Source organism: Zootoca vivipara, chromosome 2 (assembly GCF_965207765.1).
Source record: "Zootoca vivipara chromosome 2, rZooViv2.hap1.1, whole genome shotgun sequence".
NCBI lineage: Eukaryota > Metazoa > Chordata > Lepidosauria > Squamata > Lacertidae > Zootoca > Zootoca vivipara.
The window spans coordinates 13,182,792-13,209,509 of NC_142584.1; the positions used below are offsets into that span (position 1 = coordinate 13,182,792).

The 26,718-nt window shown below is 44.8% G+C and overlaps 3 protein-coding genes across 3 annotated transcripts in view; all 3 read left to right on the top strand.

The window, feature by feature from the left end:
* The window catches only part of LOC118079245 (transmembrane and death domain protein 1), a 77,278-nt gene extending 55,248 nt beyond the window's left edge, over positions 1 to 22,030 (top strand). The window contains exon 2 of the mRNA XM_035103277.3: positions 21,031 to 22,030. Within this exon, the coding sequence (XP_034959168.1) occupies positions 21,048 to 21,968 (921 nt within the window). The 5' untranslated portion in view covers positions 21,031 to 21,047 and the 3' untranslated portion in view covers positions 21,969 to 22,030. The remainder of the gene's footprint in view (positions 1 to 21,030) is intronic.
* A 1,640-nt stretch (positions 22,031 to 23,670) lies between these two features.
* On the top strand, positions 23,671 to 25,200 carry LOC118079275 (histone H4). Its single transcript, XM_088661331.1, has one exon. The coding sequence runs from the start codon at positions 24,131 to 24,133 to the stop codon at positions 24,440 to 24,442; it is 312 nt and encodes a 103-aa protein (XP_088517457.1). The 5' UTR covers positions 23,671 to 24,130; the 3' UTR covers positions 24,443 to 25,200.
* Positions 25,201 to 25,448: 248 nt separating this feature from the next.
* Positions 25,449 to 26,709, top strand: LOC148686729 (histone H2A type 2-C). Its single transcript, XM_088661330.1, has one exon. It carries the CDS (start codon positions 26,087 to 26,089, stop codon positions 26,474 to 26,476), a length of 390 nt encoding a protein of 129 aa, XP_088517456.1. The 5' UTR covers positions 25,449 to 26,086; the 3' UTR covers positions 26,477 to 26,709.
* Positions 26,710 to 26,718: the final 9 nt, after the last annotated feature.

The window sequence follows — 26,718 nt, forward strand, 5'->3', positions numbered from 1 at the left end:
AGATCATCTTGGAAGTACCATGCACTTTGGTGAGATGGACCTGGTCAAATTTCTCATCCAAACCCAAAGATTGACTCCCCAGAATTAGTTTGCAAGGATATTTTGCTTCCTAATAGTTGTTCACTGACACTTTGTAACAGGGGTTATCCATAAACGCAGAAGATAACAAAGCTCAGCTAGCCTAAATACAGGGGGAAATATCTCAGTGCTGTTGACTTGAGAACCTGTATGTCTTGTTCTAGATTCTGCTAAGCAGGCCTTTCTTCATTGCGTCTTCCAGGCCAGTTGTCTCTCTTTCTTTCCTGGATTCTGTAAGCTGATTTACATTATATTACTACATAGTGGTAAATGGTTTCCTGAAAATCTTCAAAAACAAAACAAAATGTGCAGGGCTTTTTTTTTTTCAGCCAGAGCTCAGGTGGATGCCATTGCCGTTCTAAGAGAACAAGGGAGAAGTTCATGGTGAGCTCTGGCACCTCTTTTTCTAGAAAAATAGCACTGGCAATGTGACTGTGGTCAGTGAGAGCATCTGTGATATTTAATAATTATGGGATGAAGCTGCAGAATGGAGTGGCAGTTTTATCTGAAAAGTTGTAAATGGACAACTGCTTCTGATTTGAGGGTGAAGAGCTCTCATTTAAGTCTCAGATAAGCCAAAGCACTTAACACCATAAAGAGAGGATGGAACCAGGAGACTTGGGTTCAACACCAAGCTTAGCCATGAATATCATGGGTGGCCTACTCTACTTACTTACCTGTTTCATATGTAATAAAATAAAATAAAATGCTTTGTGAGGATCGAGCATTGTAAGGCACTTTGCACATTAAAAGTGCTATATGTTTGTTAATGTAAAAGATACCAGCCAATTCTCCTCTTCACACATTTTTCACTAAACAACCAATTCAGTAAGAGAACTTTATAAGTTCATTTCAAGAGCTGTTTCCATACCCTCCAATATGTTCCCAATGAAAATAGGGACACCCTATTCCATGATAGTGATTGATTAATAATAATAATAATAATAATAATAATAATAATAATATCCCGCCCATCTGACTGGGTTACCCCAGCCACTCTGGGCAGCTTCCAACATAATAAACCATTAAACATTAACAAAACTTCCCTATACAGGACTGCCTTCAGATGTCTTCTAAAGATTGCCTAATTACTTATCCCCTTGGCTTGCATAACTCCATACCCTCCAAAATGTTCCCGATGAAAATAGGGATGCCCTACCATACCCTCCAACATTTCTCCGATGGAAATAGCGAATGTCCTAAGGGGAAGTGGGACCTTACGGGGTCAAGTCTGAACCTGGGACGGCTTCTGTAAATCCAGGACTGTCCCTGGAAAATATGGAGGGTCCCTTGTGCATTATCTCACTAATAACCCACAACTGAGCTACCTGCCTTTGAAAAGTATTTGAGGGAACTGAACACAAAAGCACATGGCCAGTGCTTCATGGATACAAATTGTTTGGCATTACAGGGCATTTCACACATAAAAAGAGCCTACTGGATCAGGCCAAAGGCCCATCTAGTGCAGCATCCTGTTCTCCCAGTAGTCCATCCAGATGCCTATTGGAAGACCGTAAGCAGGATCTGAGCACAGAAGTTCTCTCCTCACCCGTAATTCCTAGCAACTAATATTCAGAGGCCTCTGACGGTGGAGGAGGTAGAACTTAGCCATTGATCGATCCATGCATTTTTCTAATCTTTAAAAGCCATCCAAGTTAGTGATAATGTAGTACTTCTTTTTCTCTATCCTGAATCTCCTAACAATCAGTTTCTTTAGATGGCCTCTGGTTCTAGAATCATGAGAGGAGAGCAACTTCCTATCCACTTTCCCCATACCTTGGCTATATATCTGCTTTTTCTTGCTTTTTCTTAAAACTACCTCTCCCCCCCCCCCGAAGGGTTGTAACCTTCCCTTGAGGGGGAGCTGCTGCAGCCCCGTGATGATTTTGGTTGCCCTCTTCCAAAACTTTTATCGGCTCTACATTTCCCCCCTTTTAAGGCATCATGAGCAGAATTATTCCAGGTTTGGCTTCATAGATTTGTAGAATGGTGTTACGATATTGGCAGTTTTAATTTCAATCCCTTTCCTAATACAGTGGTACCTCTACTTACGAATGTTTCTACTTACGAATGGAGCTCCGTCCGCCATCTTGGATGCGGTTTAGATAGGATTTTTTCTACTTACGATTTTTTAGATAGGGTTGCTTCTACTTACGAATTTTTTCTCCCAATGCATTCCTATGGGATTCGACTTACAAATTTTTTCGACTTACAAATGTGCATTCAGAACGCATTAAATTTGTAAGTAGAGGTACCACTGTAAAAGGTGCCCTAGATCAATGTTTCCCAACCTTGGGTCTCCAGCTGTTTTTGGACTACAATTCCCATCATCCCTGACCACTGGTCTTGCTAACTAGGGATGATGGGAGTTGTAGTCCAAAAACAGTTGGCGACCCAAGGTTGGGAAACACTGCCCTAGATCATTGATGAACACATTTAAAAGCACAGTCCCAATCCTTGGGAAACTCCACTTTCCACCTTCCTCCATCTGAAGAACTCTTCATTTATTCCTGATCTCTGCTTTCTGGACCTTAACCAATTCCTTCTCTTATTCCATGACTGCTAAGCTTTCTCAGAAGTCTTTGGTGTGGGTACCTTTATAAAGATTTTTGAAAGTCCAAGTACGCAGTGTCAACTTCTTGGCACTCTCAACTCTGATTGGTGAGACAGGAATTATCATGCGCAGCAATGCTCATTCTGTTTCAGCAAGACTTGTTCTTCCATATGTTTGGTAATTCTATCCTTGACAATCCTTTGCACCAGTTTTCCTGGAGCAGACATTAAACTAACCAACCTGTAATTTCCCAAATCCCCTCTGGATCCCTTTTAAAAATTGGCGTTACCGTACATGGGCCAATTTCCAGTCCTCAAGTACGGTGGCTGATCTTAGGGACAAGTGACTTTTGTTTTTAGAAGTTCAGCAATTCCACATTTGAGTTCTTTAAGAACTCTTGGGTGGGTGCTATCCAGACAACGCAATTTATCATCTGTTAGGGCTAGAACCATAGCTTGTCACCACCATTTGCCTAAGTAATAATACTATTTTTTTTCAAGCTCTCTACTTGAGAAACCTCAGGCACAGGGGTCTATCTACCTGATATCTTCTGCTGTAAAGGCAGGTGCAAATAATTATTTCAGCTTCTCTGCCATTTCCTTTTCCTCCTTTATCACACCTTTGATTCCCTTGTCATCCAAAGATGGTCTCCTGCCTCTAATGTATTTGAATAATTTGTTGGTCTTTAAGTAATGTGCTTCACGGAATACTTCTTTTTGCATTCCTCGTTGCCTTCCTGCATTTATTTTGTCCGGGGAGTAGACAGTTAAGCAGGGAGTAGACAGAGGGTAGCAATGAACTCCCTGTCGAAGTTTTCATTTAAAACTGAAACTAGCTTTTATCTGGTTTTATACTGAGCTTGAAAGCTGAAATGTGGACTTGGACTGAGGCCTACTGTTTGGCTTCAGCTTATGTTGTTGTTTTTGTTTAGTCATTTAGTCGTGTCCGACTATTCGTGACCCCATGGACCATAGCACGCCAGGCACTCCTGTCTTCCACTGCCTCCCGCAGTTTGGTCAAACTCATGTTTGTAGCTTCAGCTTATATATGGCACTTAACCTAAACCAGGACTGCTCATACTGAGAAGGGTTGCCATATTTGAAGAAGTGAAAATCCGGACAAATTGATGCTTTTCAGGACCCCCCCCCCCGATATCGCTTCTGCTGTTGAAATCCCGGCAATACTGTTATTGGGAAAATCCAGGCGTATGGCAACCCTAATAATGAGGCTTTTAAAAGCGAAACTCACTCTGTATTTTTAAGTAGTCTACTCTATTTTTTTAAAAAAATGAACTAGTTTTGAACAGGTTTTAAACTGAACTGAAGGCTGGAACTCACAGCTGTGTCCTTCCCTTGCTCTTTAGCATGTATGCTATTCTTTTTTTTTATTCAAAAGCCCCCAACCCCCTTTTTAACCTATAAAACAGAACTTGACGTAAAAGCTGAGTCTACCTTTTGGATTCTCGCTAACTAGATCTGTATTACGTGGAACTACGTATTTGCAGTTTTCTTTCTGCGTCTTTCTCTCTTTTTTCACCCCCACATCCAAAATTGCGATTTAATCTAGCTTTCTGGTTTAGTGTGGCCCCCTCAAGATTTTCCCGCTAAGGTAGAGGTAGCTCCCATGCTTGCATAGAGTTGAAAACTAGGTTTCTGTGCTCTTGGAGTTAACACCTCTTACATTTTTGCAGGATTCAGCTCCTAGCACACAGTGCCCCCTTTTCCAGTTTAAGCTTTATTAAATAGGGTGGTACTTAGCTTTCTAGTCACCCAGCTGTTTAACTCTCTTGTTACCTCGATGCTTTGTCACCGAGGCGGAGATGCTTCATCAGCTGGGCATCCTCTCTTGCTTGTGGACCGGTAAGAACACCCAGTTTGCTAACCTTTATCCCCCCCCCCAATTAGCATAGCTGCCAAGTTATCCCTTTTTTAAGGGAAATTCCCTTATGCTGAATAGGCTTCCTCGTGAGAAAAGGGAAAACTTGGCAGCTATGCCAATTAGTGGTAAAGCAGCCCAGGGTGCGGGGTTTGATTTCTGAGCAAACAGCAAGAAGAGAAAGGGTGAAGTACCCTGTCCTCTCCTCTGTCGTCTTCTGCTCCTTGTTTCAGCCTCCTCACAGCTGCTTTCCATGAAAACACTGAACTGCCCATCACCTGCAAATGTGTGTAGCCGCTCACCAATACCGAACCAACATTAACATGCCAGCTGATCTCTCACTCCCTTAGAAGTCACTGGAGAGAACATGTGGTGTGACAGTCCAGACCACAGCATCCTCTCTGCCCAGATTTTATATTGGCAGTGGGGTTTGACCGGTTTTGATGCAACGATGGGAAGCTTTTGGTCCCCCTACACTCTCTCAGCAAGGCAATTGCATCTGATAGCACTTGGTTTCGGATTTATGACTGTTACCCTTCCGGTGACACAGTTACGGGTGCTGTGGTAGTGGTGGTTTTCCTGCTTGCATATACACAGTGGTACCTTGGTTCCCGAACGGCTTAGTTGTCAAACAAATCGGCTCCCGAACGCTGCAAACCTGGATGTACGTGTTCTGGTTTGCGAATGTTTTTTCCGGAAGCTGAATGTCCGACGCGGCTTCCCCTTGAGTGCAAGGAAGCTCCTGCAGCCAATCGGAAGCCACACCTTGGTTTTCAAACGGTTTTGGGAGTCGGAACAGACTCCTGGAACGGATTAAGTTCGAGAACCAAGGTACCACTGTATCCATTCTCGCCACTGTTATTTCCATGGGGAGTGATGATCCCTGTTATATAAGGGCTCATATTTCCTTTCCTTTCCATTTCTTTCAACCCTTTGATGGACACCTCCCGAGGGTAGCAAGGTTTGGCGTTTACCAGGGCCCCAAGACCAGCAGAGTGCCCACTGCTCTAACCATGCTACCATTTCCACTTGGAATTGTAGAATCGTAGAGTTGGAGGGGGACCCCAAGGCCCATCTAGTCCAACCTCCTGCAATGCAGGAATCTCAGCTAAAGCATCCATGACAGATGGCCATCCAACCTCTGCTTAAAAACCTCCACTGTCAAGCAGCTCTTAACTGTCAAAAAGTTTTTCCAAATGTTTAGTTGGAATCACCTTTCTTGTAACTTGAAGCCGTTGGTTCGAGTTCTGCCCTCCAGAGCAGGAGACAAGTAGCTTATTTGCTCATCCATGAGACAGCCCTTAAGATATTTGAAGATGGCTATCATATCTCCTCTCAGTCTCCTCTTTTCCAGGCTAAACATACCCAGCTCCTTCAAGCTCTCCTTGTAAGGCTTGGTTTCCAGACCCTTGATCATCTTGGTTGCCTTCCTCTGCGCACATGCTCCAGCTTCTCAACATCTTTCTTAAATCGTGGTGCCCAGAATTGGACGCAGTACTCCCGGTGTGGCCTTGCCTCCTCCGAGCTGCTATTTGCCCCATAGGGCAAAACCTAAAGGCACACAAGCAAATCTCTCTTCCCCCCTCCCTTTTCCTCTTAGCCATAATGGCAATAAACAGTAGTATTCTGGAGACAGAAATTAAACTAGCACTTTTCTGAGGCTTGATTGGAAGCTGAACAAAGCGGTGTGCACCCTGCTGTCAGCCTTTTCCATTGACTTGTAAGCTTTAAAGGTAATGTGTGAGTTCAGAACAAGAGTGAACACATGCAGGTCAGGAGATGGAAAGAATTGCAGTGTCACTGTGGAGCTGGGTGTCAGTATATTGCACTTCAATTGTGTTCTGGAAGAAACAACACAGCTTCCATGTCATGCTAAGAAATTCAGTTGTTGTTGTTGTTGTTGTTTAGTTGTTTAGTCGTGTCCGACTCTTCGTGACCCCATGGACCATAGCACGCCAGGCACTCCTGTCTTCCACTGCCTCCCGCAGTTTGGTCAAACTCATGTCCGTAGCTTCGAGAACACTGTCCAAACATCTCGTCCTCTGTCGTCCCCTTCTCCTAGTGCCCTCAATCTTTCCCAACATCAGGGTCTTTTCCAAGGATTCTTCTCTTCTCATGAGGTGGCCAAAGTATTGGAGCCTCAGCTTCACGATCTGTCCTTCCAGTGAACACTCAGGGCTGATTTCCTTCAGAATGGATAGGTTTGATCTTCTTGCAGTCCATAGGACTCTCAAGAGTCTCCTCCAGCACCATAATTCAAAAGCATCAATTCTTCGGCGATCAGCCTTCTTTATGGTCCAGCTCTCACTTCCATACAGAAATTCAGTAGTTTCCATCAATTGGCTGGATGTACCCAATGCCGTTCACCCTCTCTGTTTTCTAATACCAAGCGTGGATCTACACATGGGGGGGGGACCACTATAAATAAGTCAGAAATTAAATTGTTATAACAAAAGAAAAAACCGCTATGTAAAAATGACATAGATTTCTTTTTGCTGTTTGGCGCCATCTGGTGTTGCATGTTTATAACACATTCAAAGCATCGTCTTTTTTTTTTTTTACTAATGTAGCTGAGTCCCAAATGTAATTTATGGCACAGATTCCTGAAAATAGTAACTCCTATGAGAACCAAATTTCTGTTCCTCGTGGTTGTAGCCAAGCAAATCTTCAGAAAACATTGGCGACTGCTTGGAACTTAGCAAAACCGCTTCTGGCTGATTAAAATAACTCAAAAACTGTCAGAAGGGAGGGAGGGAAGCATATTCTTCTTCTTCTTCTTCAAAAAAAAAAAAACCACACCCAAAAAACGATAATGCATATACTTTAACTTTTTGGTAAAATAAGCAAATGTTCGTGTTCGTTTTGAGCACTGAATTTGACATTCCTTTGCACAGAGCATAGTTTGTATACGTAGCGCTTGGAGGAGAACTCCCCTGAACTTCTCTAGAGGCAATTGTGGTAGCATTAGGTGAAAATGGACTGAGTGAAAGACAAGTGTATCTAGCCTGGCTGGAGGACTGCCTCTCAGAACCAAAGATTTATGTATGCTGGGCTGTGGTTTTCATTCTCGGGACTTCTCTTTATAAGACATGTCTAGGATGGCGCATTGTAAGGTGAAGAAGATGCAGCTTTGTTTGTAATGAACATGGCACATCACACCAACTTTAAGGGCACTGCCATTTTTTAAATTGCCCGTGAGATAGTTCTGGGGTATGTAGGTGGGCAAATGGAGTTCACGGGGTTGTTGGGGTTTTTTTACCCCTTGCCTGTCCCTATAGGTGAGATGCAAGTGTTCACGAAGGTGAGTTTGGCTTATTCACACTGATGGGCGGATAGATGCCAATTGGCCATCTGGCCCCTTTAAAAAAATCAAATTATATCTCTTTTGTTCTTCTGCTGCTTTAAGGTGGAGGTGAGAAGGAACCCAGAGTGAATGCAGGATTCCCCATAGGGAAAATGGGGCTGTTCTATACAGCCTCACTGACAATAATAATAATAATAATAATAATAATAATAATAATAATAATAATAATATATTTCTACTCCACCCATCTGGCTGAGTTTTCCCAGCCACTCTAGGAGGCTTCCAACCAAAGATTAAAAATACATTAAAAGTGAGTGAGGAAAACAGGATTATTAGTTTAGGGCAGCCTTTCTCAACCTTGGGTCTCCAGATATTATTGGACTACAACTCCCATCATCCCTGACTGCTGGCCTTTCTACAAATGATGAGAGTTGTAGTCCGTCAACATCTGGTGACCCACAGTTGAGAAAATCTGGTTGGGGGGGGGGGACAAGAGGAAACAATTTTGGGAGAATGGAGTTTTGGAAAGAAAAAGTTAATTTGGAAATGAATTTGGGGGAATCTGATTCAAGAGGAAATCATTACAGGGGCCCATACCTCAACTTGTGCTTGGGTTTCCGTTCTTGTCTGTCAATCTCACTGGTTTACTTCTGCAGAACTGATGTGCTGCTACAGCAGCAGTGTGAGATTTGTTGTTTGGGACTCAAATTCTTCCTATTTCTGCTTCCAACAGCCGTGATCTAGATGCCTTTCAGGAGGCTTACAAACAATCAGGGAATGAAAGCAACAGGCATCCCTGATTGTTTGTGCCCAGAATACTGGTATACTGTCTCCGAGCATGGAAGCTCGTATTTTTCTGTTGCAATCAATAGGAGGACTTTCCCATCCACAGGTAGGGCTGGAGCAGGTAGGAGGAGTGTCAAGTAGATGGAGCAGAGAGCCTGTGGCTTAGCAGAGCAAGGGGGACTTGTCATTACTACCGGTAGTAGCATATTGGAATCACCAGGATGTGTGAGAGGGGGGAAAGGTTAAGCTATTTACACCAGTGTTTCTCAACCAGTGTGCCTCCAGATGTTTTGGGACTACAACTCCCATCATTCCTGACCACTGGTCTTGCTAGCTAGGGGTGATGGGAGTTGTAGTCCCAAAACATCTGGAGGCACACTGGTTGAGAAACACTGATTTACACTATATCTGTGCTTGTTGTGGAATTGTAGACATTTGCGTAAGTTACAACAATCACTAATAACTTCAGCAAATTCTGGTTGTCCAAATTCTGGTCCAACTTTATGCCATCGCTATATGTTGGAGCACAGCCACGCGGCCGCCAAAAGCAAGTCTTTTTGCTCATTGCATCTAAATGCTTTTGACCGCTTTGCTATATGGTGTGTGTGTGTGTGTGTGTGTGTTTAGGCAGTTTCTCGAGAGTTCTAAAATGAAGTCTCTTTGAAAAGCTGTGGAAGGGAACAAAGTGTGTCTTGACTCTGAGCATCATTTTTGTGCTTCCCGACAAATGTTTAAGTGTGCCTCACACTCATTTTTGGCATGCAATTTGCTGTTACACATGTGAAAGCAAGTTAGCTTTTGAAAACAAGAGTTTCAATGCCTGCTATTCTCCCTCCCTCCCTCCTCTCTCTCTCTCTCTCTCTCTCTCTCTCTCTCTCTCTCTCTCTCTCTCTCTCTCCCCTCTCTCTCATATACCAAAGCCTATAGCTGTTCCTTACCTACATGTCATGCGCTGAAAAATCACACACTACTGAAAATAAGCTATGAGGCTGTTGCTCAGTGATGTGCTTTAAGCATGTTGCCAGAAATAGCCCCTTCAAATGTGTGTGGTGGAGAGCACAACCCACCAAAAACACACAGACTCGCAGCGTGAGAATGCGATGAGTGAAGCCAAATTTCGCGATCTCATAGACCCACTATAATAAAGTTACCAGATTGTTTTTTTTCAATGAATCCGGGGACACGCTTTAACTTCAATGGATTTTGTATGAGGTCTGATTTGTAAATCCGGGGACTGTCCCCGGGAAACGGGGACACCTGGTAACCTTACACTATAACCTCTGCATTTTAGGACCACTTTTCTCTCTCCCTGCCAAGTAGCAGTTTCCCAAATGGTTCAAATAAAGTCTGAGGCTCCTTATGAGCAGTGCTATTTTTTTCCTAGAAAAAGAGGTGCAGGAGCTCGCCACGAACTTCTCCCTTGATCTCTTAGAATGGCAGTGGTGCCAACTTGAGAGGCGTTGGAGCTTAGCTGGAAGAGAAAAAAAAAAGCCCTGCTTATATTTGATTAAGATTAGCAATGCAGACAAACTTCCCAGAAAGAAAGCTCTCATGCCACCACTACCAATCTTTCTGAGCGATGTACAACTAGTCGCAGGAGAGTCTTGCTTGTGTCCTAGATTTCCCTCTCCATTCATGCCGGGCAGTGATGGGGCCCAATAGTTCTGGACGGAACTTTGGGACAATGGATTTTGCATTCTAGAATGCCCCCCACCCCCGCAGAACCCTTCTAAGATGCATAAGAGTTCTTCAGCAAGCACATCAGTGGGGAAAGGAATCTAAAAAGCGCCACTGATTGTTTGTAACTCACAGCTTTTTTTTCATTGCGACCACCCGGACATCTCACTCCAATAGCGGACAATCCATCATCATGGTAAAGTCCTATGATGCTGGTAAAAATTTAGACGGTTGTTGGTTTTCCAAAGGGAGCTTTCCTTTGGAAAGAGGGCACATCTCTTAATATCATTTGGGCGCCTTCGAATGTATCTTACAGGTATTGCAGCTCTATACCTCAGGAAGATAGCCTCTTTTTGTTTTATTCTGTTCTGCTCCTCCAAAAAGTGGTACTGGAATTTTGAAGACTTTTTTTTTGTTAATCGTTTTTGACTTTGTACATCCTTTGTAACCATTTCTACCTCATTTTGCAACATATTGTACATGAAAGTATTTAATTCATGTCTTATTAATGTCTGAAAAAAATGCGTTTGAACTGTAATGGTCTACCTCAGAAAATACTGTATTTTAAAAAGAAAAGTATTTCGCAGTATTAAAGAGATTACATGGAATGGAATCGTGTTGCGTGGTTTTTGTTTTTTTAAAAAACTTGGCTTATCAGTCCTCCTTGGGTTTTTCCTTATTTCAGTAATGGTGCTGAGAAACATCTTCGGGGAATGTTGCGCTCTGTTACATGAATAAATGCACACTGAAAACATCTTCGGGAAGCAGTTTGATAGAGTAGCAGCAATAGGAAAAAGAGGAGTTTTGCACGTGTGATACGGAGTTTAGGGTTTTCTTCAACGTACTCTGCCAGTTGTTGCAGTTACACTTCTAAAAAACAAGCTTAGAGATAACGATGTACTCTTGTGTCCTGCGATTCTTATAGAAGCAAAATAAACACAAATATTCAGGAGATCTCAAATGTTGATGAAGCAGTACCAGCGGGTGATGGACTCATTGCATAGAAGTCCAAAGGTCTGACTTAAAAGCAGAGCATCACAGGGGCATTGAAAAGAAGGTTGATTATAGCCATGTACAGGATAACCCTTGGCGTATTTATTAAAAAATGAGATCTTCTGAATTCAGTGGGAATTCAGTGTGTTTAGTTCTGCACTTACAAAAAAGACACAAGTGCAGTTGGCTTACCTTCCAAGTTCTGGACTGCAGAATCCGGGACTGGCAGCCATTTGACACCGGAAGTTGCATCAATGTAACTTCCGGTGTCGCTTTGCCCTTCTATGGGCACCCAAAATGGCCGCCGCCGGCTTCGAAAGTCGCTTGTACGCATGTCAGGAAGTCCGCCGACGCAACTTCCGGTGTCACTCCGCCCATCTATGGGCACCCAAAATGGCCGCCGCCAACCCCGGAAGTCACGTCTATGCACTTCCGGACATGCGTAGATGCGGCTTTTGAAGCTGGCGGCGGCCAGTTTTGGTGCCCATAGAAGGGCAAATCGGAAAGAAAAAAAATGGCCGCCGGCAGGAGAAAATGACGGAGAAAAACGGGAGACGAAGTAATATGGGGGACCCCCGGGAAAAGGTAAGTAAAAAAGGGGTTTTCCCGGGGAAAACGGGAGACTTAGCAGCTATGGCAGTTGGATCATACGCAGTGAAATTCACCCCAGTTATCTGTCATTCACATCTAATTTTCTGTATTTACAATGGCTCTTTCTCAAGCTTAATAATAATAATAATAATAATAATAATAATAATAATAATAATGCTTTTGCGAGAGGAGCGGACCTAATTTACACAACCGGTTGTGGAAGTTAACACCGGTGTAGGACACCAAATGGGTCACCAACACATTTCCCTCTCCAGAGCAGTTTTGCATTTAAAGACAAGCAAACGAGCAAGTGATGAACATTTTAAATAAATGAAGAGGTCTTTTTTTAAAAAAATATTATAAAGCGATGTCTGCCTGAAGCAGGAGGAGGAGCAAATGCTTGATCTGCTGGTATGTACGTCCCTCATGAGGGACGCGGGTGGCACTGTGGTCTAAACCACTGAGCCTCTTGGGCTTGCCAATCAGAAGGTCTTCCAACCAGCAGTTCGAAAACACGCCAGTGCAAGTAGATAAATAGGTACCGCTGTGGCGTTTCCGTGCGCTGCTCTGGTTTCTGTCACGATGTCCTGTTGTGCCAGAAGCGGTTTAGTCATGCTGGCCACATGACCCAGAAAAGCTGTCTGTGGACAAATGCCGGCTCCCTTGGCCTGAAAGCGACATGAGCGCCGCAACCCCATAGTCGTCTTTAACTAATTTAATTGTCTAGGGCAGGCATCCCCAAACTGCGGCCCTCCAGATGTTTTGACCTACAACTCCCATGATCCCTACCTAAGAGGACCAGTGGTCAGGGATGATGGGAATTGTAGTCCAAAACATCTGGAGGGCCAAAGTTTGGGAATGCCTGGTCTAGGGGGTCCTTTACATCCCTCATATACAGTGCCAGATTTACGTACTGTATAAGCTAAACAAGCTATAGCTTTGGGCCACACTCCCCCCCCCCCGTTTCACTATTAATATACTACTTCTTAATTGTATTTCAGTTCAACAATTACTTTGATAAAATACATATTTTGTTATGTGCAAATGGCTTTAGATACCTATTAGGTCCATAAATTACCATATAGCATATATTCAACACAAAAACCAGTGACACTTTGTTGTTGACAAAGGACAGCTGGACAATATAAAGGGCCCCATTACCTTCAGTAGCTTAGGGCCTCATCAAACCTAAATCTGGTGGGTTCATAGGGGCTGAAGAAATCAGCATGAATTATTTCTTTATCATAAGCTCATCACCACCCTGGCTTGTGGGAAGTACAAGTATTATTCATTTCATTTCTGAACCGCTTCCTAGCAAAATCCCCAAAGCGATTTGACAACATAAACATCCAGCTACCAAAAGGTATATACAATGACTTTCAAACAACAAGCGTTACATACTTTTGTCTTACCTCTTTGAACATCCCTCCCCACATATAAAATAAGGTGGTTGTGTGAATTAAAACCAAACAAGTAAGCCAAGCTTTGTTAAGAAAGGGATATACAGTCTTACCTCGGTTTAAGTACGCTTCGGTTTAAAGGTAAAGGGACCCCTGACCATTAGGTCCAGTTGTGAACGACTCTGGGGTTGCGCGCTCATCTCGCATTATTGGCCAAGGGAGCCGGCGTACAGCTTCCGGGTCATGTGGCCAGCATGACAAAGCTGCTTCTGGCAAACCAGAGCAGCACATGATAACACCGTTTACCTTCCTGCTGTAGCGGTTCCTATTTATCTACTTGCATTTTGACGTGCTTTCAAACTGCTAGGTTGGCAGGAGCTGGGACCCAGCAACGGGAGCTCACCCCGTCACAGGGATTAGAACCGCCGACCTTCTGATCAACAAGCCCTAGGCTCAGTGGTTTAACCCACAGCGCCACCTGGGTCCCTCACGCTTCAGTTTGAGTACTGTCAATTCAAGTACTCCGCAGACCCGTGTGGAAAGGATTTCCATTACTTTCAATAGGAAAGTTCACTTCAGGTTAAGTACGCTTCAGGTTAAGTACAGACTTCCGGAACCAATTGTGTACTTAAAACGAGGTACCACTGTACAAAATCTGGATTGGGAGCCTGGGAGGTTTCATGTGCAGCCGATGATCTGCAGTTGGGTCTCTTGGCTTGCAAATGGGGGCAGGGATGGGTGGGTGGGAGGATCCCGGAATCCATATGGTGGGATGCTGCTGCCCCCTGGCGGCACAACTACCAATCAAAATGATAAAGGTATTTGCATATACCAACCTCTGTAGTTCCTAGACAGGAAAGTATGCGAAAACAGGCCTCTCAAAACCCGTCACCTTGTTGATGAGCACTGAAATTTGGAGGAAGAGAACACAATTTCACCCAGCATCCAACAGTTGTAGTTTGTCTTGAGGTTTGTCTTGGGTCCAGTCTTATTCAACATCTTTATCAATGACTTGGATGATGGGCTTGAGGGCATCCTGAGCAAGTTTGCAGACGACACCAAATTGGGAGCGGTGGCCAATACCCCAGAGGACAGGATCACACTTCAAAATGACCTTAACAGATTAGACAACTGGGCCAAAGCAAACAAGATGAATTTTAACAAGGAGAAATGTAAGGTACTACACTTGGGCAGAAAAAATGAAAGGCACAAATACAGGATGGGTGACACCTGGCTTGAGAGCAGTACATGTGAAAAGGATCTAGGAGTCTTGGTAGACCACAAACTTGACATGAGTCAGCAGTGTGATGCAGCAGCTAAAAAAGCCAATGCAATTCTGGACTGCATCAATAGGAGTATAGCATCTAGATCTAGGGAAGTAATAGTACCACTGTATTCTGCTCTGGTCAGACCTCACCTGGAGTACTGTGTCCAGTTCTGGGCACCACAGTTCAAGAAGGATACTGACAAACTGGAACGTGTCCAGAGGAGGGCAACCAAAATGGTCAAAGGCCTGGAAACGATGCCTTATGAGGAACGGCTTAGGGAGCTGGGTATGTTTAGCCTGGAGAAGAGAAGGTTAAGGGGTGATATGATAGCCATGTTCAAATATATGAAAGGATGTCATATGGAGGAGGGAGAAAGATTGTTTTCTGCTGCTCCAGAGAAGCGGACACGGAGCAATGGATTCAAGCTACAAGAAAGAAGATTCCACCTAAACATTAGGAAGAACTTCCTGACAGTAAGAGCTGTTCGGCAGTGGAATTTGCTACCAAGGAGTGTGGTGGAGTCTCCTTCTTTGGAGGTCTTTAAGCAGAGGCTTGACAGCCATATGTCAAGAATGCTTTGATGGTGTTTCCTGCTTGGCAGGGGGTTGGACTGGATGGCCCTTGTGGTCTCTTCCAACTCTATGATTCTATGAAAAAGGTGTGGCTCCCAGTGGAAATAGGCCCAGTTTCTCTATCTAGTCCCTACTAAGGAGTTTTGGTTTTGCTGCTGCTGCAAATGTTGTCAGCATTGTCAACTGATTGCATCCTCTGAATAAAGCCTCAGACCTAATACCATGCAGTGCCAGATTTTACGTATAAACTAAACAAGCTATTGCTTAGGGCCCCGCTCTCTTGGGAGCCCCCCAAAAATTTAAAGGGGGGGGAAACACCTGGATGTACATTTCCAAAATATAAAATAAAAACAAATAAAACAAAACCTACATACAGCAACAGTGTTTTGTGTTGTGTAGGCTCCTGTGATGTAGGTAATGGGCCCCGTCTGCTAGCCTGCTCCCTAAAATATCACTTGTTTGCTCATCTGAGAACACACTGATTCCCAGACCATCCGCAGGCCGGATTTAGAAGGTGATTGGGCGGGATCCGGCCCCCGGGCCTTAGTTTACCTACCCATGGTCTAAGGCAGGGGTTGGCAAGGTTTACCCACCTTGGGCCGGATCGCTCCCACAGAGATCGTCCGTGGCTGAGTGGGGCTCCAAACACTAGTACAGCACTCTAACCATTACATCACAGTTTATGTGGAAGAACACTCAAAAATGGCACCCCACTTGTTGTCCGGAGAGGTAAAGTCCACCACTCTGCCGCCTTATTCATTTTAAGGCAGTGAACAGCTCTTCTGTGTCCTTGCTGTCATTTCCCAATACCTTTTCCCTTTGCTGGGTTGGTTAGAGTATAATGCTGATATACGCCTCAAGGTTGCAGGTTCAATCCCCGTATGGGGCAGCTGCCTATTCCTGCTTTGCAGAGGGTTGGACTAGATGATCACCAGGGTCCCTTCCAACTCCACAATTCTGTGATTCTAGTGCCATCCAGATCGAGGGAATGTGAATCGAGGGAACCAGGAGAATGGACCGGTTGTGAGCTTTCGATAATTAAAAAACCTTTTGCTAGCTTGGGGGGGGGGGAGATCTGTTTATGGCCCCTGATGCAACGGCCAATGAATGCCAGATGTGCAAAGGCCACAATCTTGCCTCAACAGAGGCCTCTTGTCTCCTCGCCGCACCATCCAAGCTACAAACTCGCTGGCAGAAGAATGTGCGATCGAACCCCCTGCAATGTCCGAAATTCTGGGCCGCGGTATTTCATCTGCAAGTATCGCATCCAGTGAACTATTTCTCCCGAGGAAAAGGAAGGCCCAGAGGGATCGCCTTAATTGCAACTCAATTAAACAGCGTTTTTCGAACTTCAGCCCAGCTTGAAGAGAGAAGTGTTTCAAAAGCGCTTCTCTGCCCTTTGGAATCTATGAATGAAATTCAAGTAGCGAACAGGACCCTTCGTGGGCCTCTTTGCACAGTCACAAACCCTGGATTATTTGTTTTCATTCCACAGCAAGGCAGTAACTTTCTTTTTTTTTAAGTGTGTGGGGGGGCAGATTCCTTGCAGGGAACAATGAAACCACTGTGCTTTTCTAAGTGGCGCTCTGGAAGATTTACAGGAAAGCGCTTTCCTACAGCTAGTAGAAGTTCTCCATATATCAGACACACACTTATCCAAGGGTGCAACTAGAAAGATGCGAGAAACATGAACTTCTTAAAAGATCACAACAGCGAAATAGTGGCTGAAAGTGGTCCTAGGAGAATACTGTGCCTGCCCGTGCAGAAATACAAGAATTTGGGAGGCCAAATACTACACCTTCCCTTGCTTACAGGAGCCCCTTCCATTTTCAACACTTGAATTTGGATTCTCTTCTCCCTTCGTGCTGAGACCCTCCAAGTGTCCCCGTTTTCCAGTGACAGCCCCTGATTTACAGAGGCCGTCCCGGGTTCTGATTTGACCCCAAAATGTCCCGCTTTTCTTAGGACGTCCCTCTTTTCATCGGAAAAATGTTGGCGGGTGTGTGACTCCCAAGCCAAGGAGATAAGGAACTGTACAACCTCAAGAAGACGCCTTGAGGCAGTCCTGCATAGGGACGTTTTTACTAAAATGTTTTATTATGTTTTTATATATGTTGGGAGCTGCCCAGAGTGGCTGAGGCATACCCAGTCAGATGGGTGGGATATTAATTAATTAATTAATGATACAGTAGAACCTCTACTTACCACCGCCTCTACTCCAAGGTGCGACCGTGGCAAACCCGGAAGTAAATACCAGGTTTGCCGCGATTCTTGCGCATGCAGAAGCGGCTTCTGCCGTTTGCACATGCACAGAAGTGCGCTGCCGCCAAATGCACCTGCGCACAACGACCCGGATCGACTTATGGACAGACCTCTGGAACTGATTATGTCCATAAGTAGAGGTTCTACTGTAATGTAAAAATAAAAATGGAATAGGACGTCCCTATTTTCATCAGAGAAATGTTGGAGGGTATGTGATTCTGCCCCTGGTATGGTGATCAGGTCTGTACACAGTATTTTACCTCCGGCTGCACCTCGATGGGCGGTGTATAAAAAATACATTTATTATTGTTGTTGTTGTTGTTGTTATCAGCTCATGTGCATCTTGGTGTTTTGATTTCTTTCTGCAGCAGAGTTCTTTTACACAAACGTCTTCCTGCATCTTTTACTTCTTTACAACAGCAGCATTCCAGCTATCTCTTAGTGAAATTCCCATTACAGGAATAAACAGCATTTGGTTCTGTTTGTCAGAGGCTTTATTATTTACAAAACGTCACACTGGTCTTTAATAAAAAAATTTTTTTATAAAACCAAATAAAGCAACATAATCTTTTTCTCTTTTAGCCATCCGGCCAGAGACGTAACGCTGACTCATTCGCGTGCTTATTTACACAGACCCAGTCTTAGTTGATCACATGCTCCAATAAAGACACCTGTTGCTGGGGAAATTTCCCATTGCCTAGCAACTTCTTCAAAACCATTTTCAAGTTCCTTATATTCCAGCAATGGATCAGTGCTACAATGGATCATTGCACCTGGCTGCTAACCAGGAGGTTGGTGGTTCACGCCCACGCGGGGATGGCCGTGGTCAGGATTCCTCCATTGCAGCGGGTTGAGCTCGATGACCCTCAGCGTCCCTTTCACCTCTACACTTCAATGATGTTTGATACTTTTCCTAATGATCCCTCATAAGGAATTCACCCTTTTCACAGCTGCTGCACAAGGGGGACACCTTCGTTGAGCTCCCCACCACAACCCAAAGCTCTCATTGTCAGATGCCATGAACCTACATGTGAAATTAAGGTTTTTTGCTCTGCAAATATTGTGGTATTTTGCCACTTGTAGTTTAATGGTTTTCCCAGTAGTGATGTATGGAAGTGAGAGCTGGACCATATAGAAGGCTGATCGCCGAAGAATTGATGCTTTTGAATTATGGTGCTGGAGAAGACTCTTGAGAGTCCCATGGACTGCAAGAAGATCAAACCTATCAATTCTTCAGGCAATCAGCCCTGAGTGCTCACTGGAAGGACAGATCGTGAAGCTGAGGCTCCTATACTTTGGCCACCTCATGAGAAGAGAAGACTCCCTGGAAAAGACCCTGATGTTGGGAAAGATTGAGGGCACTAGGAGAAGGGGACGACAGAGGACGAGATGGTTGGACACTGTTCTCGAAGCTACGAACATGAGTTTGACCAAACTGCGGGAGGCAGTGCAAGACAGGAGTGCCTGGCGTGCTATGGTACATGGGGTCACGAAGAGTCGGACACGACTAAACGACTAAACAACAACAGTTTAATGGTGAATTTTGGATATAATAGAGATGTAAAAGATTTGGATTATTATAAAAAGATGCAGGAGGAAACGACAATAGGATCTACAAAGGGAAGGAGGGGAGTCCAGGAAATCCATATAGGGGTATATATAGTCAACTTGGAGAGATCCTTTCAAAGGTCCTCACAATCCATTTTTATTTGACACGATCCAGAATTATTTGGTGTCATCAGCAATCCTGGTCACCTTACCTGAAGCTACGGCATCATGACCAACAGCCAACCCCCTCGAGAGTCTTGAACAGAAGAGAAGATTATTTATAAATAACCAATAAATAATAAAATTATCAACTTTTCTCTGGGTAGGATAAATCTTCGGCAGAGTAGTGCCACCTGCTGGCCGATAAAAAATTACAAGGTTGAAAACAGTCCATCTACGGCAGGCATCCACAAACTTCGGCCCTCCAGATGTTTTGGACTACAATTCCCATCTTCCCTGACCACTGGTCCTGCTAGCTAGGGATCATGGGAGTTGTAGGCCAAAACATCTGGAGGGCCGCAGTTTGGGGGTACCTGATCTATGGTAAGCCAGGCTTCCTCAACCTCGGCCCTCCAGACGTTTTGAGACTACACTTCCCATCATCCCTGACCACTGGTCCTGCTAGCTAGGGCTCATGGGAGTTGTAGGCCAAAAACATCTGGAGGGCTGAGCTTGAGGAAGCCTGATCTAAGTGCTGGCACTGCCTTATATCAAGTCGTTCAGTTACCTCAGTGTTGTCAGCACTGACTGGCAGCAACTACCCCAAGATCTGAAGCAGTTTCCTTCAGGAGCGAGGAATCTCCAACAACTGAACTACAATTCCCATCAGCACCAGTTAGCATGGCCAATGGTGGTGGGAGTTGTAGCTGAGCTCAGCCACAAGCTCCTCTCCCAATAGGCAGAATGGAAGTGGACTCCCACCTCCGTTTATGACATCAGATACTGAAGCAGATTTCAAATTCCACAGCAAATGCTCTGCGGTATTCCAAGAGAGATGTCCCCTGTTCTGGGAGATAAGCCAGGTGACACTCTCTCTTTGTCCTCACCTTACAATCGCTTCACATTTCACTGCATTTCTATCTATACCACCTTTTCCTCCAAGGATCTCAAGGTAGCATAACTGGGTTCTAGACCCTCCAAGTGTCCCTGTTTTCCTGGGACAGTACAGATTTACAGAAACCATCCGGGTTTCTGATTTGATCCTGGAAGGTCCCGCTTTTCTTTAAGGCATCCCTCTTTTCATCAGAGAAATGTTGGAGGGTGTGGAGTTATGTAACCGCCGAGCCAAGGAGATAAGTAACCAGACAACCTTTAGAAGACATCTGAAGGCAGCCCTGTATAGGGAAGATTTTAAATGTTTAAACTAAAGTTTTATTATGCTTTTATATATGTTGGAAACCGCCCTGAGTGAATGGGGCAGCCCACTCAGATGGGTGGGGTATGAATAAATAATAATAATAATAATAATAATAATAATAATAATAATAATTCCATCTCAAATACTATGTCATATTCCAGAAAGATTTCAGGCAACCACGATGGCCAGTAATTATTGTAGCCCTGTCTATTCCATGGACACCCAAGTTCCTGCCATTCTGCAAAATTCACACACTCCACAAACACAGTTGTGAAGGCACTCGGCTGCCAATTTCCCCTTCCCAAATAGGACACCTTTGCAGTAGAGAAACAGTGAGTGTTTTGTGCATGCTACAGCAGTGCAGAAACACAGAGAAACTAGAAGATGAGATACTGAATATGTACAGAATTCTGCTTCCTAAGAATTGTAGCGGATCCTCATTTGAAGAACGAAAACATCTGCATGCCTGCAGTTTAGAAAAGGATCAGAGGTAATAAGAATAGAATAGGACGTCCCTATTTTCATCAGAGAAATGTTGGAGGGTATGTGTTTCTGCCCCTCTGATTTAATTCTCACAGCAAACCTTTGATGTAGGTTAGTCTGAGAAGCAGTGACTGGTCCAAGATAAGCCAGTGGGCTTCAGGGCTGAGTGGGGATTGGAACCCTTGTCTCGCAACCCTCTAGTCCAACCCTCTAAGTAATACTCCACACAGGCTCTTTGCTCCCTTCTCCAAACAGATACCCATCTCTTTCCTCTTCTCTCAGGCTCCAGGACCGCCTCAATGCTGACTCTCATCGGAACAGCCCTTTTCCTCCTGGTGCGTCCTGCCTTGCCCGACGACACGGTGGCCGACGACATTGGCAGCCACATGATGGGCCGCATCTCAGAGCTCCTGTCCCCCGAGGAATGCCAGGCCTTCTACGCCAAGCTCCTTGGGCCTGAGGAGAACGTGAACGAAGAGTTGCAACGGCTCTCGGCAGAGAGGAACCCCATTCGCAGGCGGCGGGAAATCATCACCAGCGAGGACTGCAAAGCCACCCTCAATGGCTGGCTGGAGACTGAAGGGGACACCATGTATTGGGACCGCTTGGCGAGGGCTCTCCAAGCCGTAGGCCGCCCTGACGTCTCCCTGGAGCTGGGCAAGAACCTCAACCAAGACAAGAGTCTGGAGATCAAGAAGAATGTGGAGGGATATCACAAGACGGTCCAGCGCTTGACCTCTTCGCTGCTCCTGGAAGAGAACGAGATGGGTGGGAGCGAGGAGCCAGGAGGCCGGCTGCGGAGGGAGGGATCTCAGGCCCAGCTGGAAGAGGTAGATTGGGACAATTTGGAGCTGATTATAGAGAGGAGGCCCCTCCCACCATACAACAGGAGTCTCTTTCAGTGGGTCACTCCAGTGGTGACGGGGGTCGTCGGGGGATTCCTCTCGTCCTTCGTCGTGGTGGCTCTAGCCGTCTATTCTTTCTTCTGGATCCTGAACCAAGAAAGTGCCACCCCCACGACGCACAACTGGGACTCTGTGCCCGATATGATTTTCCGCTCCCCTTCGCCCAAGCGTGGGGCCATCTACTACTCATTCGATGGTCTGGGGTATGGTCAGCAGTTCGATGGTCTGGGGGAGCGTGGTGACAAGACGGAAGATTACGGCAATGATGACGATAACAAAGAAGACTGGGAAAGAGAGCCCATTGTTAGGCCTTAAGTAAAGACAACCTTACTGCAACTTGTATTATGGAGAATGGAGATTAAAAATAAAACATGTTTGCTTAAGAGGTCCAAAATGTGAGCTTGTTTTACAGTAACATAACAATTGCCATGTTGAGCCAGGTCATTGTTCTGATGATGATGATAATGATAATGATGATTATTATTTATTTGTACCCCGCCCATCTGACTGTTTGCCCCAGCCACTCTGGGTTGCTTCCAACACATATAAAAACATAATATAACTTCAAACATTGAAAACTTCCCGATACAGGGCTGCCTTCAGATGTCTTCTAAAATAAGGTTACCAGACGTCCCCTTTTCCCGGGGACAGTCCCCGGATTTACACATCAGTCCCCATACAAAATCTATTGAAGTTGAAAAGTGTCCCCGGATTCATTGAAAAAAATCTGGTAACCTTATTCTAAAAGCTGTGTATTTAGTCCTTTATCTCCTTGACATGATGGGAGGCTGCATGAATAAAAACCCTCTGCATGCTAGGTCAAATTTCCAAACACTGTCCTGGGTTGCTTAATACCCAGTGTAATCTCAGCAAGGGATGAAATGCAAGGGAGGACAGGAGTCTGGTAGTATTATTAGTGGCACAGAAGGGGGGACATCCTGTAGATGCTGCTTCCCCCCCCCTACATGTCAAATTGCTCCCGCCAGAATTCCCTCTCCTCTTGAAGGAAAAAAGGCCTGTCCTCTTCCCAAGTTCAATCAATTCCTTCTCCACCCTTTGCTCTGAACAGGGCAAGGAGAAGCAGCCGCAATGAGAAAAACAAATCAAAACTGAAAAGCTCCTATTTCCAAGCAAAATGTTATTAGCATGTTCTTACAAACATGTTTTAGTGGGGGTGCAATGGAGTAGATGTATTATGCATATGTAGAAAACAATCACTAAACAAAAAAATCTAATCTCTGGCATGTAGTATGTGCAGAGTTAAAACTTTTAAGAGTGGGATTTTCAACCTAGTTTCAGCTGTAAAAATAATAATAATAATCCTCTCCAAATAACTTCTTTACTGGGTGGTTTAAGATGGGCATCCTTAAAGCCAAACTACAGAGGAGACACCGAGTCACAATCAAAGGCAGAAAAGTCGCTTAAACCTCTGTTTCAGTTGTTATAAGCCCTCTTTAAGCTTTTCTACTCAAGAATGGAAAAACACAAAGGTTTATTTAAAGAGAAGGAAAGAAGTAAAACAGTGGGTTTGCGATTTGTGATTAGAAACGACTCCACGATTTTGGAGCGTAAGTAAATATATATAATGTAAAATAGCGGGAATATACTTTCACAGATGTTATGAGAGTCTTAAAAGAAACGTTCTGATCAGAAACCCCCAGGGGTATAATCCTCTCCAGAGAGCATTTTCATAAAGTCGTTTAGTACGGACATTTTTTAATCAAACCATAAGGAACGTCGGAGAACTGAGCTGTATCCAGGGAGAATTAACATTGCTTAGACCTTCTTGTTACAGGTAGGTAGCCGTGTTGGTCTAGATCGAAGTAAAATAAAAAATTCCTTCAGTAGCACCTTAAAGACCAACTAAGTTTTTATTTTGGTATGAGCTTTCGTGTGCATGCACACTTCTTCAGATACAGTGAAATGGAAGTTTCCAGGCACTTATGTAGAGAAGGGGTGGGGAGGGGTGGGGATGGGGAGGGGGGATCACTCAGAAGGGTGGTGGAAATGGGTGATTGACTGACTGATAGCTGTTGATGACCGCAAACGACTGCAAATGGTTTTGCATGAAAAAGCAAGGGTTGAGATGGCTGAAGATCGCTTATCATGTATAATGAGATAAGAACCCGATATCTCTGTTCAAACCAGGTCCCTTCTTGTTATCATAAGCGCCATTAGGTTTTTCGCCTCAATAACGGCAAGATAGGGAAACGATAAATCTAAGTACTGTAAGTGGAAATGTCTCAAACGTTTTAAAAACTCAAAAGAAACCCCAGGGCTCTCGGAACGCGCCAAATCTCGAGTTTGAATTTGATTGGCCGATTTATCCTGTCATTCATTCACCCAATCGGAGGCTAAGGGGGTGGAGCCTAAGTGTTTCAGGCGGAAGTTTTCCCTCCGGTCCGATTCCACAATACATAAACAGAAAGGCAACTCCGAATAGCTTCACTTCGGGGAGTCGTCGGAAAGAGCAAATCATGTCTGGTCGTGGCAAAGGAGGCAAGGGGCTCGGCAAAGGAGGCGCTAAGCGCCACCGGAAGGTCCTTCGAGACAACATCCAGGGCATCACCAAGCCCGCCATCCGCCGCTTGGCTCGCCGAGGCGGAGTCAAGCGTATCTCGGGGCTCATCTACGAAGAGACGCGCGGCGTCCTCAAGGTCTTCCTCGAGAACGTCATCCGCGATGCGGTCACTTACACGGAGCACGCCAAGAGGAAGACTGTCACGGCCATGGATGTGGTCTACGCCCTGAAGCGACAAGGACGCACTCTTTACGGCTTCGGAGGCTGAGCGCCATCTTGCATACAATAACTCTTAAAAGGCCCTTTTAAGGGCCGCTCAATCTTTCCTAGAAAGAGCTGTAGACACTGGTTAATAACTTAGTCATTGCTTTAAAAGTTTCCTCCATTCCCGCGTGCGCAAAGTATTTTGTGATGAGCCCTAACCCAAGAAAGTCTTCAAGTGCCGAAAAAATACATTGTACCCTACCTTTCGGGAGGTTCTGAACCAGTGGCGTAATGATTACTGTCAATGCAAGACCAGGGCTAAAGTTATTCACGAAGGGCCGGGCCAACCTCTCAGTCTTGCCTACCTTACTAGGTGGTTTGTAGGATGGGGAGGGCGGGCTGTAAGCTGCCTTTAACTACTTGAAGGAAAGGTAAATTGGGTTGGATGAAGTGCCACAGTGGAAGTAGGCATGCTCTCCCCCTGTTTGCCTCTTTCAAGTGGTACTCTGTTTGAATCAATGAATCAATGAAATGGTGAAATCAAATCCGTCAAAATAAATTGTCCAGTAGCACCTTAGAGATCAACTTAAGTTTGTTCTGGGTATAAGCTTTCCTGTGCATGCACACTGCTTCAGATACACTGAAACAAGTCACCAGACCCTTATCAAATCAGTATATGTGGCGAATGTTATAAAATGGGCTATGCATGAGGCCTCGTTAATAGCAGAATCAGAGAATTGTAGAGTTGGAAGGGACCCTGACGATCATCTATTGTAGTCCAATCCCCTATAACGCAGGAATGTGCAGCTATCCTATATGGGAATCAAACTTCCGTGCAAATAAAGCATTATGAGAAAAAGCACCAAGGTGCCTGTTTAGAGGTCACCGAATACAGCACCTTGTACATATACATGGAACATTTCTTCCTGCTTTCCTATATTCACTTACCCCCCCCCCGCTTTTTTTATTACTACTTCGGACAGATTCCTTTGCCCTTCCTAAAAGCAGGATAGGAGCAGTGATTGCAAGGGTCTTTGCCGCGTGATCCATAAAAGCAATCGGTTATGTTAGGTAACCTTTATTTAACGAATTTACTTTCAGACATTCCTATGAATTAGTTACCTAGTCATGATTTGAGCAGGGACTAGGTGGATTTCATGCTTGCCCCATTCAATGCACGCCTGTGGCTGAAACGAAGCAGGAGAATGTGTTAGAATTGTAGAGCTGGAAGGGACCCCAAGGGCCATCTAGTCCAACCCCCTGCAATGCAGGAAACGCAACTAAATAATCCAAGACACATGGGCGCGAACGCTTGAATATGACCTGATTGTTGATAGTCTATGAAAGGTTTACCAAATAAAGAAAAAGTTTGTTCACAGTTGTTTTTCTCTCGGTCGGTCGTATTAAAAGTTGTTTTTTCCCGCGAGCAGCAAATGCCTCGGCACCATCCTCTTTCATATGTAAAAGACAGGACTGTAAAATACACGTTTCCTATTGGAAGCCTGCTTTGGCTGCTGTTTCTATTGATCAAAAACGAGAACCTTACTTTTCATTGGTTGATTTAGTCCGATGTTCTCTCCAGCCAATCACGGGCCGGGACTTACAAGTCAATGGAACGCATAAAAGGCTGAAAGTTCCTTTTCCGAATTGTAGCTCGTTTCGAGTAGCACGTCGATTCTGATCTAAGAGAAGAAGAACTCTATCATCCATGTCTGGACGCGGGAAGCAGGGAGGCAAAGCTCGGGCCAAGGCAAAGTCCCGCTCTTCGCGGGCTGGCCTGCAGTTCCCGGTCGGCCGCGTGCACCGTCTGCTTCGGAAAGGCAACTACGCTGAGAGAGTCGGCGCCGGGGCTCCGGTTTACATGGCTGCCGTGCTCGAATATCTGACCGCTGAGATCTTGGAGTTGGCGGGCAACGCGGCCAGAGACAACAAGAAGACGCGCATCATCCCTCGTCACCTGCAGCTCGCCATTCGCAATGACGAGGAGCTGAACAAACTCCTGGGCAAAGTGACCATCGCGCAGGGCGGAGTCTTGCCCAACATCCAGGCTGTGTTGCTGCCCAAGAAGACCGAAAGCCACAAGGCGAAAAATAAGTAAAGGCTCCAAGCTTTTCGAGCAGCCTGAAAACCAAACGGCTCTTTTAAGAGCCACCCACGGTGTCAAAAGAGGAGCTGTGATTCTGGTTTGCTAAAATCAAGTAGAAATAAGTACAACATTTAGTGCGTTTTTATACAGAAAGGGAGGCTAGTGAAATATGATTTGATTAGACTAAAGCAAGAGGTAAGTCTTTAAAATAGGATAGCAATTCAAAATGGTCGAAAAAGAGCTTCCGGGTTACT